The following is a 13160-nucleotide window of genomic DNA, read 5'->3' on the forward strand; positions in this document are numbered from 1 at the left end:
GACATTGTAACCCTGTGCAGAAAGAGAGGGTTGAGCATTGGAAAGTTCACCAAAGCACAGTTAATCATGCAGCTGGAGGAGGATGACCGCTCTAAGAAACAGATTCCTGACCCCAAATGGGGCTATAGCAGGATCTGGGAGCAGCTGGAGCGGGAGCCAGGCATCGCCAAGACTCCTGTCCCTGACCAGACAGGGGTCTTCACGATCGGGTTCCCCATCGGGGGATTGGAGATGGACGGGATTGGAGCTGAGTCCGAGAGAGCCAGAGGACCGTGAGAGACAGCGAGAGCCCGAGAAAGAGCTGCAGAAGCAGCAGCAGCATGAACTGGCGGTGGGGGAGCGGAGAGGCCTAGGGGACCTCCCCGGGGTGAGTGGGGATAGACCCCGGGGGGCCAGTTCCGCAGGGAACCTCAAGACTAAATTGCTGCCCCTGGTTAAAGGGGGGGGATGTGGATGCCACGTCACTGCCTTTGAGCAGGCTGGAGATCTGAACCAGGGGGACCCTGCGGAAAAGCCCCGGTGTCTAGCTCCCTTGCTGGGTCCCAAGGCCACAGACTCCGTCAGCCAGATGGGTGGGGAGGTGGACAGGCTCCCACTCCTGACCCCAACCTATATGTCTGTGTGGAGTTTCCTGGGCTCAGGCCCCTCGGACCCCCAGTGGGAGCGGAAGGTGATAGTCAATGGGGAGACATTCCTGGGGTGGCGAGATCCTGGGACAGAGAGAACTGGTGTCAGGCCCCGGCTGGTGCAGCCTCACCAGATGCTGAGGGGCTGTGTGAGCTGGATGAGGGTCCTAGGGGTGAAGCCCCTCGCCCTGCCTACGGCCCAGATCCCTGTGCAGACCCAGGAGGGGTGGGGATGGCTAGTTGTTGGGGTTCTCCAGGATATCAGCTGTGAGAACCTGTTGTGGGGTGACTGTGTCTCTTTGGAACAGGATCCAGGCCCTGCTCCTGTAACAGCCAAGGGTTTGAATTTGAATCCAGGGAATCACGTCTGATTGCAAAGTTGGGGTGCAGGACCCTCTGGCTTCCCCAGGAGCCTGCCTGGGCAGACTCGCTGGGGGAAGCGCACGGAGGGGCAGAGGAGGCTGAATGCTCCAAGGTCAGACCCAGGAAGGTGGAAGCCGGGTGAGCTGTGTGTCCTGCAGTCAGGCTGCTCACAGAAAGGAGACTTCCCCAGAGTCCTGCCTGGCTTCGTAGGGAGCAGTTCCCGAGTATCGCCCGGGGACTCCGTGACAATGGGGAGCACAGGGGCAGCCAGTGGGAGGGGCAGAGTGGGCTGGAAGCATGTTGGCTCTGCTCCTCTCACACACGGGCCACAGCCCTGGAATTAAGTAATCTGCTCCCTTCCTAGAGCTGTGGGGAAGGGCAAGGCTGCGTCCCCCCCATCCCAGCTCTCTCCCCACTAGTCTAGGCCGCCCACACTCAGGGCGGACAGCAGAGTTAGGACGCAGCCCTCTGAGGGTATGGGTGGTGTCGAGTCAGCCTGGTCCGGCCTGGCTGGATGCATGGGCAGGCTTCACAGGAGCAGAGAGGTTCACTTTCCATCAGGACCTTGCTGTGTGGCTGCATCCCCCAAGGGCAGCCAGCAGTCCCTCTTCTTGATTCCCCCACTGCATGGCTATTCACAGGTTCCCTGCTCCAGGGGGAGCCTTTTACTCTTTTCCTGAGAGCTCAAGTCCCTCCGCCTGGCCCCCAAAATCTCAGAGCTCTCCCCAGACTGAGCCATAGGTCAGGCATGCCATCACTGCCACCCCATCTCGCAGGTGGGGGATGGCAGCTCGGAGACATGCGGGGACTCGCCCAGGGCCAGCAGGGGGTCTGTGGCAAGGCTGGAAATTGCCCCCAGGTCACCTGAGTCTCAGAACCCAATGCCTGAACCCCCAGACCTGCCTTCCTGCTCTCCATGCAACCCCGCCGCTTGTCTCCTGTTCGGCTGCCGTCACCCCCAGCCCATCTACCACAGGACCCGCCCACAGATGCCTCCAACTGCCTCCATTGCTTTGAGACATGACTGGCTTTGGGCCAGGCCCCAGATGGCACCGGACAGCCCCAGCCCCACGATCAGGGAGGGGCACTGCCCATCTGCTTTTGCCCCATGCTCAGACAACAGTTCCAGATCAGTGCTGGGTCCCATTTGCCAGAGCACTACCCAGTGGGTTTGCCCCACAGCACGGGGGTAGATTTAGCAGTAGACATACTCCAGGTCACCCTGGCAGCGCAGACACTGGGCTGGCCAGGCCTCACTGCCCATTCCCACCCAGCCTGAGTCTGATCCTGAGAGCCCATCACACGCTGCACTCCAGGTAACTTCAGAGAGGCTTCTGCACGAAGCCTGGGGCCACAGACGTGCCAGTGTGGACACAAGAACAAAGGGATATAAACTGCCCATCAACAAGGTTAGGTTTGAAATTAGGCAAAGCTTTCTAACCCTCAGAGGAGTGAAGTTCCCATCTCCACCCAGACTTGCACCTGTTCTGGATCTTCCATGATCCGGATGGGGCTGGGAGACAGCCAGGGGCCCACAAAAGCCTCACCACCACAGTCATGAGATTTTCGCAGTGGGATGGTAGCACTGAGGCAAACTCAGTGGGGGCCATCCCTAGTTCCCCACAGGGCTCACCCCCACAGACACGGCACGACCAGTTATGACATCTGAAAGCCAAGCTGAGGAGCAGCAGCAGCTGGAGCATGGCAGGAACCCACCCTTGCCGGGTCGTGAACCAGGGACCTTTGTACTCAAAAACCAGCCGCTCTGCTGCTGCAGCCAAAGCAGACCTCCGGCTAGCATTGGTAGCAGCTCCTGCTTCTTGCCTCCTTGCAGGCCTGCAGCGATTAGCAGCCAAGAGTGCAACACCCCTTGTCTGCTAAAACACAGACCTGCAGCCCCAAAGCACAAGCCCTATCGCGAGTTGAGCCACATGCAGGCTGGGAGCGGCCACTAGAGGGAGACAGTCATCTGCACTAACCCTGGGCATCAGATTCTCACCGGATATAGTTGGTCCTCAGCGAGATCTCCAGCTCTCGGAGCACCTGTGTGGACTCCTGCACTCGCCTCTTAAACTGCGTTTCAAAAAGCAAAGGGGAGTTAGACAGATCTGCCACATCACTGGCCAGGTCGCAGCCTCATTTCTCTTTTACCACCTGTGTTAACTCCAAATAACCTCTAGAGCAGCAATTCCCAAACATTACTGGTCCATGTACCACCCTCTGAGAACAGATGCTTGCCTTCCCTCATAGATTCATAGATTCATAGATATTTAGGTCAGAAGGGACCATTATGATCATCTAGTCTGACCTCCTGCACAATGCAGGCCACAGAATTTCACCCACCACTCCTAAAAAAGACCTCACACCTATATCTGTGCTATTGAAGTCCTCAAATTGTAGTTTGAAGACCTCAAGGAGCAGAGAATCCTCCAGCAAGTGACCCGTGCCCCATGCTACAGAGGAAGGCGAAAAACCTCCAGGGCCTTCCAATCTACCCTGGAGGAAAATTCCTTCCCGACCCCAAATATGGCGATCAGCTAAACCCTGATGCCAGCATCCCCTTTTTGTGCACAGTTATTTTAGGCCTTAACAGACTTAAGTATTTACAGTCAAAGTGAAATAAGTTTCAAATTTGGCTGGTGGAGATCTGCCTGGGGGAATCTAGAAGAGAAGGCCTTTTGGCTGGGGGTGCCTGGTGGGGAGGGCTACAGGACGTTAGGTTTAGAGGGGGTTGGAAATTTTTTGACTAAATGGTTTTTCATCAGAAAATGCCAATCTGTTTCGCAGGAACGTCCCAGCTTCAACTAAACTTTTGTAAGGAAGGTTCCTCGGGCCCAGGATGGAATTTCGAGTCAAAATGAGAGAGCGACGCAGCCTCAGTCCAGAACAGCCTGACTCAGAACAAGCCCTGGGACCTGGGGCTGTCACATCCCAGGGGAGTACCCTGACCCCAGGCTACCGGCTATTCTGGAATGATGGGGGATGGCAAGGGGGAGGTGTCTCTCTGAGGTTTTTCCACACAAAAAAACTACAAAAAGTCGCAGTTTCATCCCGAGGCAGAATGGGGAAGTTCTTGAAATCAGGAAAAGTTTTGTGAGCTGGGAATCCTGTTTCCCACCGGCTCTAATGAGGTTAGACTGTGGGGAGGGGCGCTGCTAGTGCGTGAGGGAGTGGGCGTGTAAAAGGCCAGAGAGTGCTCAGAAGGGAGGCATAGGGAGCTGAGCTGAGGGGGCCTCAACTGGCAGCAGGCAGCTCCAGCTCCAATTCACCTCGTTCCAGGGCTCCCTTCCCATTTCCTCTGAGCCAGGCAGCTCTCCCAGCCCCGACCCCTCTGGAGCATGGGGGGAGGGATAGCTCAGTGGTTTGAGCATTGGCCTGCTAAACCCAGGGTTGTGAGTTCAATCCTTGAAGGGGCCATTTAGGGATTGGGGCAAAAATTGGGGATTGGCCCTGCTTTGAGCAGGGGGTTGGACTAGATGACCTCCTGAGGTCCCTTCCAACCCTGATACTCTATGAAAAACCAACCAACAAATCTTTCCCGTGGGTCTCTCTCTGCCCCGGTCCCTGGACTAAATGCCTTCCTCGCAGCCAAGGGATTCCGCAGCCCCTCTCCTAAGGGCTGTGCTGTGACTCAAGCCAGCTTCCCCAGCCCGCCAGTATCCAGCTGCCAGCCCCGCTCCAGGGAGCCTCCTTTGCTCCCCCATTTGTTCCCTCTGGTTCTGGGGCCCCCACCGATCCTTGGGGGCTATGCTGTGACTCGGGCAGGCTCCCCAGCCCCCAGTCTCTCCTCTGGGTCCCAGCCCCAGGACCCTCTCTCCTGGGCTGCTGCTGCCCTGTAATTCTGCTCTCCCTCTCCTCCCGGGAGCCAGCCAGCCAGCCAGCCAGAAGGAGGTAGCCACCTGACCCGACCCCCAGGTAGTCTGCTGCACCCTGCAATACCTGTGTCCTTGAAGGGCTCATGGCATGGAAAGGGGTTGTCTGGTCCAGGCTCTCCTCCCCCTTACAGAGGACAGACCACCCTCTACAGTGCACTACTTCCGACAGCTCCTGTGCCCCTGGGGGTGCACTACCCCATTTCGGGGACCTCGGCTCTCGACTGCGGTACAAAAGCTAAGGGGCGGCAAAGGAGAGAGGAGAATAAAAGGGGAGGATAATACCGCCATGGCAATCAGCCAATCGGAGGTCACCTTTCTGCTGACTCCGCCCGTGTCCAAGTAGCTCTTCAGTTTCTGGATGTACGCAGAGGGGGGGTTCTTGACCTGGAACCGCTCCTGCGAGGATGGGGGAGAAGGGAGACATTCAGGCCCAGCTTCCTCAGACGATGGAGGAGGACACACAGCCCCGAGCACCGATGCAGCGTGTGCACAAGTGCACCCGCAAGCGAGCGGGACGCTGAGGAGACTGCAGGGGTCTGAGATGTGCGTGAGAAACGGCTGAATAGGGCCAGGGAGAGAGACTCGCTCTTTGGAAGCGACCTGCTGCCCAGGTCGTCTGCCCCCGGGAACTAGCCAGACGGGGAATTAGTGGCTTTACACAGACAGGACGTTTGCCAGGATCCAGCAGGATTTCCATGCTGAGTGGGAGCAAGTGAGCCCGCCTGGCTCAGAACTCACAGCCAGCCCTCTTCTTTAGGGCACCAAGCTGCCATAGGCCAACAAGCCACTCTCAGACACCTGTCATCACGTAGTGCTGTGGCTGCATGGGGGCGGGGGACTCACAGGGACCCTCCCCAGCTCGGAAGCTACGCCAGTGAAGACAGAACACAGACGCTGCCTGTGATAACCCTGCAGTCCCCTGCCCCAGACCACACCACCGCGCTCTCTAGTCAGGTCTCCAGTCTCACCACCTCCAACCGCCAGTCCTGCCCAGCCAAGGATGAGCAGTGCCCGGAGCTGGATGCTCTGTAAACCTCACAGGCCACATCTGTTATAGTACGCCGCACCTTCCTATCCCCTCCAACCCAGGCTCTCAAAGCTCTTTACATGCACTCGTCCATAAAGCTGCACAAGCCCTGACCACGAATTAGGTGAATATTATCCCTATTTTACAAAGTAGAGAAATTAAAGGACTTGCCCAAGGATAAGTTTGTGGCAGAGGTGGGATTAGAACCCAGATCTCCTGATGTCCAGTCCTGTGCATAACCACAGACCATGCTTCCTCATCCCATGATATAGCACCAGGCCTGCCTCCCTCCCTCACATGGCCCAGCACTGGGCCTTCCTCGTCCCCAGGGCACAGCGCTGGGCCTGCCTCCCCCCCTGCAGGGCACAGCACGAGGCCTGCCTCCCTCCCCCGGCAGGGCACAGCGCTGGGCCTGCCTTCCTTCCCCCCACTCCCCCGGGGCAAAGCGCTGGACCTGCCTTCCCTCCCCCGGCAGGGCACAGCGCTGGGCCTGCTTCCTGCCCCACAGTATACTATTGTGCAAGAGGGATTGTTACCTGACACCAGCCGGTGAGCAGTGTGCCCATCAATCAATTGCTATCTAGTGTCACTACAGATACTGGGCACACAGATGTTAACTCATTTTAAGAGCTACTTGTCCTAGGTCTGGTCTACACGGAAAACGTACATGGGCCTAGCTCCATCTCTGGGGGCGTGACAAACCCACACTGCTGAGAGATATCACTGTGCCGACCTAACCCCCGGAGCAGACAGCACTAGGTCCACAGAGGAGTTCTTCCACTGACCTAGCTACCGCTGCTCGGGGAGGTGGATTAGCTACAGTCAGGCCATGTCGACACCACAAAATTACATCGACCTAACTTACATCGGCATCCAGCCACTGCAGTTATTAAATTGCTTGTGCGTGCACGCTTGGCTCCTTGTGTTGGCGGTGCACAACCTCACCAGTCGCACGGGTACCGTCACTGGGGGGCATCGTGGGACGGCTCCTGAAAGTCAGCACCTTTCCATATAAGCATCAGAGTCTGCACTGACACTGTCCACCTACGTACAGTGGCCGTGACTCTCCACCGCTCGGGGAAGTGGCATTGCTAAACCAGCGTAGAGAGGCACTTACGTCAGCAGGACCCACAGTTAAACGAAGACACTTCCATGGCTAGGTTGATGCAAGGCAACTTACGTCAACCTAACCACGTGGCTAGGCAGCAGTCCTGCAGAAAAGGAGCTGGGGATTACACTGGACGAGAAGCTGGATATGAGTCAGCAGTGTGCCCTTGTTGCCAAGAAGGCCAATGGCATATTGGGCTGCATTAGTAGGAGTATTGCCAGCAGATCGAGGGAAGTGATTATTCCCCTCTATTCGGCACTGGTGAGGCCACATCTGGAGTACTGTGTCCAGTTTTGGTCCCCCCACTACAGAAGGGATGTGGACAAATTGGAGAGAGTCCAGCGGAGGGCAATGAAAATGATCAGGGGCCTGGGGCACATGACTTACGAGGAGAGGCTGGGGGAACTGGGTTTGTTTAGTCTGCAGAAGAGAAGAGTGAGGGGGGATTTGATAGCTGCTTTCAACTCTCTGAAGGGGGGTTCCAAAGAGGATGGAGCTCGGCTGTTCTCAGGTGTGGCAGATGACAGAGTGAGGAGTAATGGTCTCAAGTTGCAGTGCGGGAGGTCTAGGATTACCTAGGGAGGTGGTGGAATCTCCTTCCTTAGAGCTTTTTAAGGCCCGGCTTGACAAAGCCACAGCTAGGATGATTTAGTTGGGGTTGGTTGGACTAGATACCTCCTGAGGACTCCTTCCAACCCCAGTCTTCTATGATTCTGTGTAGACCAGGCCTGACAGCAGAGCCCCTCCCATCACTGTCTCCACTGCAGCTATACCACTGTAGCAGTCTGAGTGTGGACGCACCCTTCATAACAGAAACATATAGTTCTCTAATGATGATCCTTCTATGGGGCTTGAACTGGGACCACTGGATTTAAAAGCTTGAGCCACACTTTGCTGGCCTGGGTTAGGCATTGAGATCCCCTTTCATCCAAGTGCCTCAGGACTTCTCCTTCCTGGTAGATCGATGGGGTAACTGAGGCAAAGGGAAGGGAAGTGACTGCAGCAGAGCAGAACAGTTCTGGGGACAGAGGCTGGCACACAGAGGTTTGATAATGGGCTCTTCAATCCAGCAGAGGAAGATGTAACACGATCCAATGGCTGGAAGTTGAAGCCAGACAAATTTAGACTGGAAAGGTGTAAATTTTTAACCGCGAGGGTAACTAATCATTGGAACAACTTCGCAAGGTGGATTCTCTAACCCTGACAATTGTTAAATCAAGATAGGACGTTTTTCTAAAAGACCTGCCCTGGGGATCACTGTGGGGCAGGTGTCTGGCCTCTGCTATCCAGGGGATCAGACTGGATGGTCCCTTCCGGCCTTGGGATGTAGGAATGCACGAGCCCCCTCTGAGATGCTGGACTCCTGGCACCCTTGCAGGGCTTCACTGATGGGTGGGAGATAGAGACAGAATCAGGGCCCTGAGGCTCTGGCCATGGAACAAGCCAAGAAGAGCCTCCTCTGCGCATTATCCCCAGTCAGCACGTGATGACTCCTGCCCTGCACCATCTCCTCAGGGAGCACATGGCCCAGCAAGCTCTGGTCAGACTCAGGCCCCCGGACCACAGGCAGGCGAATGGGGTGATGACACCCATTGCCTTTGCACAGCCCTGGGACCCCTGAACAGAGCTCTGGGCTAGGGCCAGGGATGACTGTGCTGGGTGAGCCCCGAGGTGAACAGCCCATGGCCTCCATTTATCTAGAGCGCAGGGACAGCATGATTAGCAGGGCACTGAGCCCCAAACCTGCAGGGACTGCCCGAAGGTAGACAGGGAGGTCAGTCTCCATGGCCCACCCAGCCTACAGCCTCTCCGCTGGCCGGTCTTCAGCCATGAATAGGGCTTTGTCATGCCTTCCATGGCCCCCAGGAGCAGGAGCCAAATTAACTGCCCATCAGGAGAAACAAGGCAGCCCTGGGGCAGCAATGCCCAGTGGTCACTGCCAACCTGAGTGAGCCTGGGGCCTCGCTGCTCACAAGCTCAGCATCCCGCCCCCATCCCCAAACCTGAGGGTTTCGCTCAACACAGACCCCCCCAAAGCAAAATCTGGAGTCACCAGAGCCCCTGAGCTAAGAAGCAAGTGCAGAGGCTGACTGGTTAAAATATCCAGTCACTAGCAAAAACTACCAGCCCCTCCCCCAGGGAAGCAGTCGCTCCAGTGAGATGCATCAATTACAGGGTTTTCTGAGGCATTTGATCTTTCACCGGTTTCTAATAATACTCAGCACTTACACGGCGTTTGCATCCTCAAAGCGCTTGGCAGGCATTAAGGGCCCCATCCGGCAGGCCTCGGAAGCACTGGGCCTTGCTCCCCCCAACCCCTCTGAACTGGATAAGAACTAGTGCACACACATGCCCAGTCCCTGCTCCCTCCCGAAGGCCTCTCAGCACCAACGCACAGCGAGGGGATCGACCCCCAGCTTTCTTTGCAGATCACCAGGAAAAGGCTACTTGAGCCTGGGTGGAAGCCCAGCTAACGGCCTCTGGCAGAAAGCCCATCCCTGCAGCGGAATGAATCTTTCTGCTGATAAGGAACTGACTGGCTGGGTGCAGAGATGACAGACGGGGAGAGAAATGACTCATCGAGGAACCGCTGGGATTCCTCCTTGGCTTCAGAGGATTCAACCCATCAGATTCCTCTCAAGGCACCTCCAATGACTGCGACTGCTGGCAGGGGAGCCAGCCCCAGACCGTCCCAGCTGGGAGCAGAGGCTGCCAGCCTAGCACCTCCCCTGACATCTGGAACATCTGTGGGCTGAAGCAATGAGCGTGACTTCTCCTGCTCTGGCCCCACTATCGTGAGTCATGCTGCGAAGCGGCAGACTGAACGCCCGTGATCAGGTACCAACCTGAGCAACACAGGAAGTGTCTGGGTGTGAGTTTCCTGCTGTGAGTGTTGTGTAGCAGTGGGTAACGGATGGAGCTGAATCTCTGGCAGCAGGTGCTAGGGTGGCCATGGGGGGTGGCGCATGGGTGCCCGCAGCTCCTGGAGACTTCCCTGGATTAGGCACCTCAGTCTCACCTGGTCACAGATCAGCTCCCACTTCTTCTCGCTGTCGTACTGGCTGAGCAGTTTCATCTTGTCGGGCGGCAGGTTCATGGAATCCTGCAGGGGAGACAGACAGGATGAGACAGGAGTGGGCGCTGGGCGAGGTACATCCCAGCTGCCAGGACCATGAGGGAAGCAGATGAAGGAGGAGAGCCCCTGTGTGGGGAGGGCTGAGTCCTATCCATCTGTGTGTCTAGGCCCAACCTGGACGAGGCAGGGTCCCTCGCATCCCAGGTATCTGGGTGATGTCACCCCATCTTCCTCCAGTGCCCTGTACCCAAGGGGCTGAGCTCAGGTCTCCACCTCCTACCAGCATTGCATCCCCACCACCCCACCCCACCCTTCCACCTCCAAGGACAGAGCCCCTGAGTTCCAGCTCCAAGTCAGGAAGTGGTTGGGTTGCTCCATCACCAACCAGAGCTGCCTGGCCTGGTCAGGTCTCAGAGAGACAGACTCCCAGCCCAGCATGGCCACTGCCAGCTGGACCCCGGCACAGACACAGACAGTCTGTCCTGGACAGGTGGAGATCTCCGACATCCACTCTAGTGTCTGGCTGCAGAACGAGAAGCTTCAGCCTATAGTGTCCTGAGGACTTCCCCCTCCAGTGCTCCTCACCACCAACCCAGGAGTCGGCCCATGCCCTCTCGGGATTTGCACTGTGCACGGCGCCGGGGGGGCAGGGGGGAGAACCAGGCCAGAACCCCAGGCGCTCGCTCAGTGCTGGGGCGCGGCCTGTGTAGGACACAAGGATCAATAAAGCCAAGTCGAGTTTCAGTGCAATGATTTAAGCTCCCCATCACCCGTCTCAACAAGCTCAGACTCCCTCTGACAGCATGTTTTAACCGGGGGTCTCTGGACGCTTTACAATCAGCTACTCAAGCCTCACAGCTTGGCCCTGCCTGATGGGTCAGTAACGTTAGCTCCCATTTTATAGAACGGGGAAACTGAGGCACTGATGGGGGATGTGATTTGCCCAAGTCCGCACAGTGAGTGACTGAGTGGGTTGTAGAACCCAGGAGTCCTGGCTCCCAGCCCCCAGCTGCAGCCAGTGAACATTGCCCCTTGCCATCTGAAAGGCTGCATTAAGGGCGGTTAACGCTCTCCCTCCGAGAGACTATATGAGAGCCGTGTGCAGCCGCGTGATGGGTCTCAGCCCATGAAATCGGTGTCTGTTTAGAGGCATTAGCTCAGCGGCAGGATGTTGTGTGCTGCAGTGTTCCCAGCACTGATGTTGCTCAACCCAGCTCCTTCCTGCTTCCCCATCCCGTGGCAGTCGGTTAGGGCCCAATCTGGAGAGACGGGGAGCCAGCGAGGGCCCTGGGCAGCTCGGCATGTCCCAGGATTGGGCCCCTCGTGTGGTAATTGGGCACAAACGGTTGGCTTCTCCAGAGGCTGCCCCCGCCTCGCGCGTGAGGGAACAGGACATGACCTCACTTCCCCTTTCCAAACAGGTAGCACGCGGGACTTCACTTCTCCTTATGCTCGGCTGTGCTGGGGGAGGGCTCGGGCCTGACCAAGTAACATTATGTGCAGCTCGCTCCCTGAGTGTTGGTGCCGGGAACCCAGCGAGGAAGCCACCAGGCCAAAGTCCTGCTCCCTTCCAGCACAGGGCCCATTGAGCTACAACTCCCAGCAGTCCATGCTCCACCCTGGCGTCCACGATGGAGCCCGAGCACACAGACCTGCCTGCCCTGGGGCTTCTGGGGCTCCCCGGGCAGCCTGCCAGGACTCAGGGCGGCAATGGGGTTGCAGCCATGAAAGGAGCCCCGAGGGGCACTAAAAGAGGACGGGGGCCACAGATCCTGCTCAAGAGATGAAGCCCACAGTTCCCCACAGACATTTAATGCAGGGTGTGGGTTATTTTCCTGGTTCTAAAGCAAATCATCACTTTTCCCCACAAACAGCAAGGAGACAGGAGCTAAGGCCCCAGGGAGGGGCAGCTGTCAGGAAAAGCGCCATTGCCCAACGAAGGCAGGAACAATGGCACATGGGGCTCCGGGGATGCACCTCCATCATGCGATGAGCTGGCGGGTTTTTATGTAAACCAGCGCCCTCTACCGGATGGACTGAGAACTGCTCCCCTGAGGGTCATAGACCCTACACTGCCAACAGGGGTTCTCCTTTAGCCCAAGGGCTCAGGGCTTGTGCTTTGCGAGCAGGAGGATCTGAGTTCTAGCCCCACCGCTGCCATGACTCTGAGTGGTGACAGTGACAGCTGTGAAGTGCCTGTAGATTTCTCACCGTGCTCAAAGTGGAGGGCAGCCAATGCTCATGGCATTTCACACAATATAGTTTAAGTCATCAGGCTACCAGGCTGCAAAGCCTGGGCAACATGGACAGAACATCCTAGGAGCCCAGCTAATGAGAAATGAGAGGAAACACACTCCCAGAGGGATTTGGGATTAAAACCAAAACTGCTCAAGAACAAAGCGAAAGAGACTCAGCTCACTTGAGAGGAGTGCATCCAGGAGGAGACCTGCCAAGCCACTCATGAAGCGGAAATCTCACCACCCGCTAACTGCACTTCAGTGCCCTTTGTGGTGCATTCGGGATGAATGAGGCTGCCAGAGACAGTGTGTGCGACTCAGAGGAGATGAGATTCTGCCGAGGACACGGAGCCACCTCAGGAGAGGGCTCAGGGATTCTCCAGCAGTGGGGAAACCTGCGGCAGAAAGGCATCCCAGGGTTTGGGGAGAGCCTTGCTCCAGGCACAGCTGGGTTTAGCCAGGTCCCACTGGATCCAGCTCACTCCCCTCCACACTCATCCCATCCGTGCTGGCTCATTCGGTCCCTTTGCTTTGGAAACACGAGGGTGAGCATCTGGCGGGGTCTCTCCTCCCTCCCTCACGCAGCCACGCAGAGCCGAGCTGAGCAGAGCAGGCTGCGAGGCTAGAAATAGAAATAGCCTCGCTGAGACAATCAACAGCCCCGGCGCTCACTGCCTAGGTGACCAAACAGGATTGTGCTGCTGTTGAGAGCAGCCGGCTGAGAGCCCACATTGCACCTGCACTGGGCGCTCTCCTAAGGAATGGGTCCCATCCCCACGGCGCCCACCAGCCAGAGGGGATGCGGGTTATGCTGCACGGTGCCACCTGGTACCCAGGAAGCAGTGGAC

At 57.2% G+C, this 13160-nt stretch overlaps 1 protein-coding gene across 10 annotated transcripts in view; it reads right to left on the bottom strand.

The window, feature by feature from the left end:
- The window catches only part of FMNL1 (formin like 1), a 71921-nt gene that overhangs the window by 39513 nt on the left and 19248 nt on the right, over positions 1 to 13160 (bottom strand). For 6 of the 10 annotated variants that reach the window (XM_073325675.1, XM_073325673.1, XM_073325671.1 and 3 more), the window contains exons 2-4: positions 10019 to 10102; positions 5147 to 5260; positions 2989 to 3062 (exon numbers count right to left, since the gene is read on the bottom strand). In XM_073325675.1, the coding sequence (XP_073181776.1) occupies positions 2989 to 3062; positions 5147 to 5260; positions 10019 to 10102 (272 nt within the window). Of the gene's footprint in view, positions 1 to 2988; positions 3063 to 5146; positions 5261 to 9845; positions 9969 to 10018; positions 10103 to 13160 lie in introns of those variants that run through there. The other 4 variants (XM_073325676.1, XM_073325674.1, XM_073325667.1 and 1 more) reach the window with 2 other exon arrangements.

This window comes from Lepidochelys kempii, chromosome 27 (assembly GCF_965140265.1).
Source record: "Lepidochelys kempii isolate rLepKem1 chromosome 27, rLepKem1.hap2, whole genome shotgun sequence".
NCBI classification, from domain to species: Eukaryota; Metazoa; Chordata; order Testudines; family Cheloniidae; genus Lepidochelys; species Lepidochelys kempii.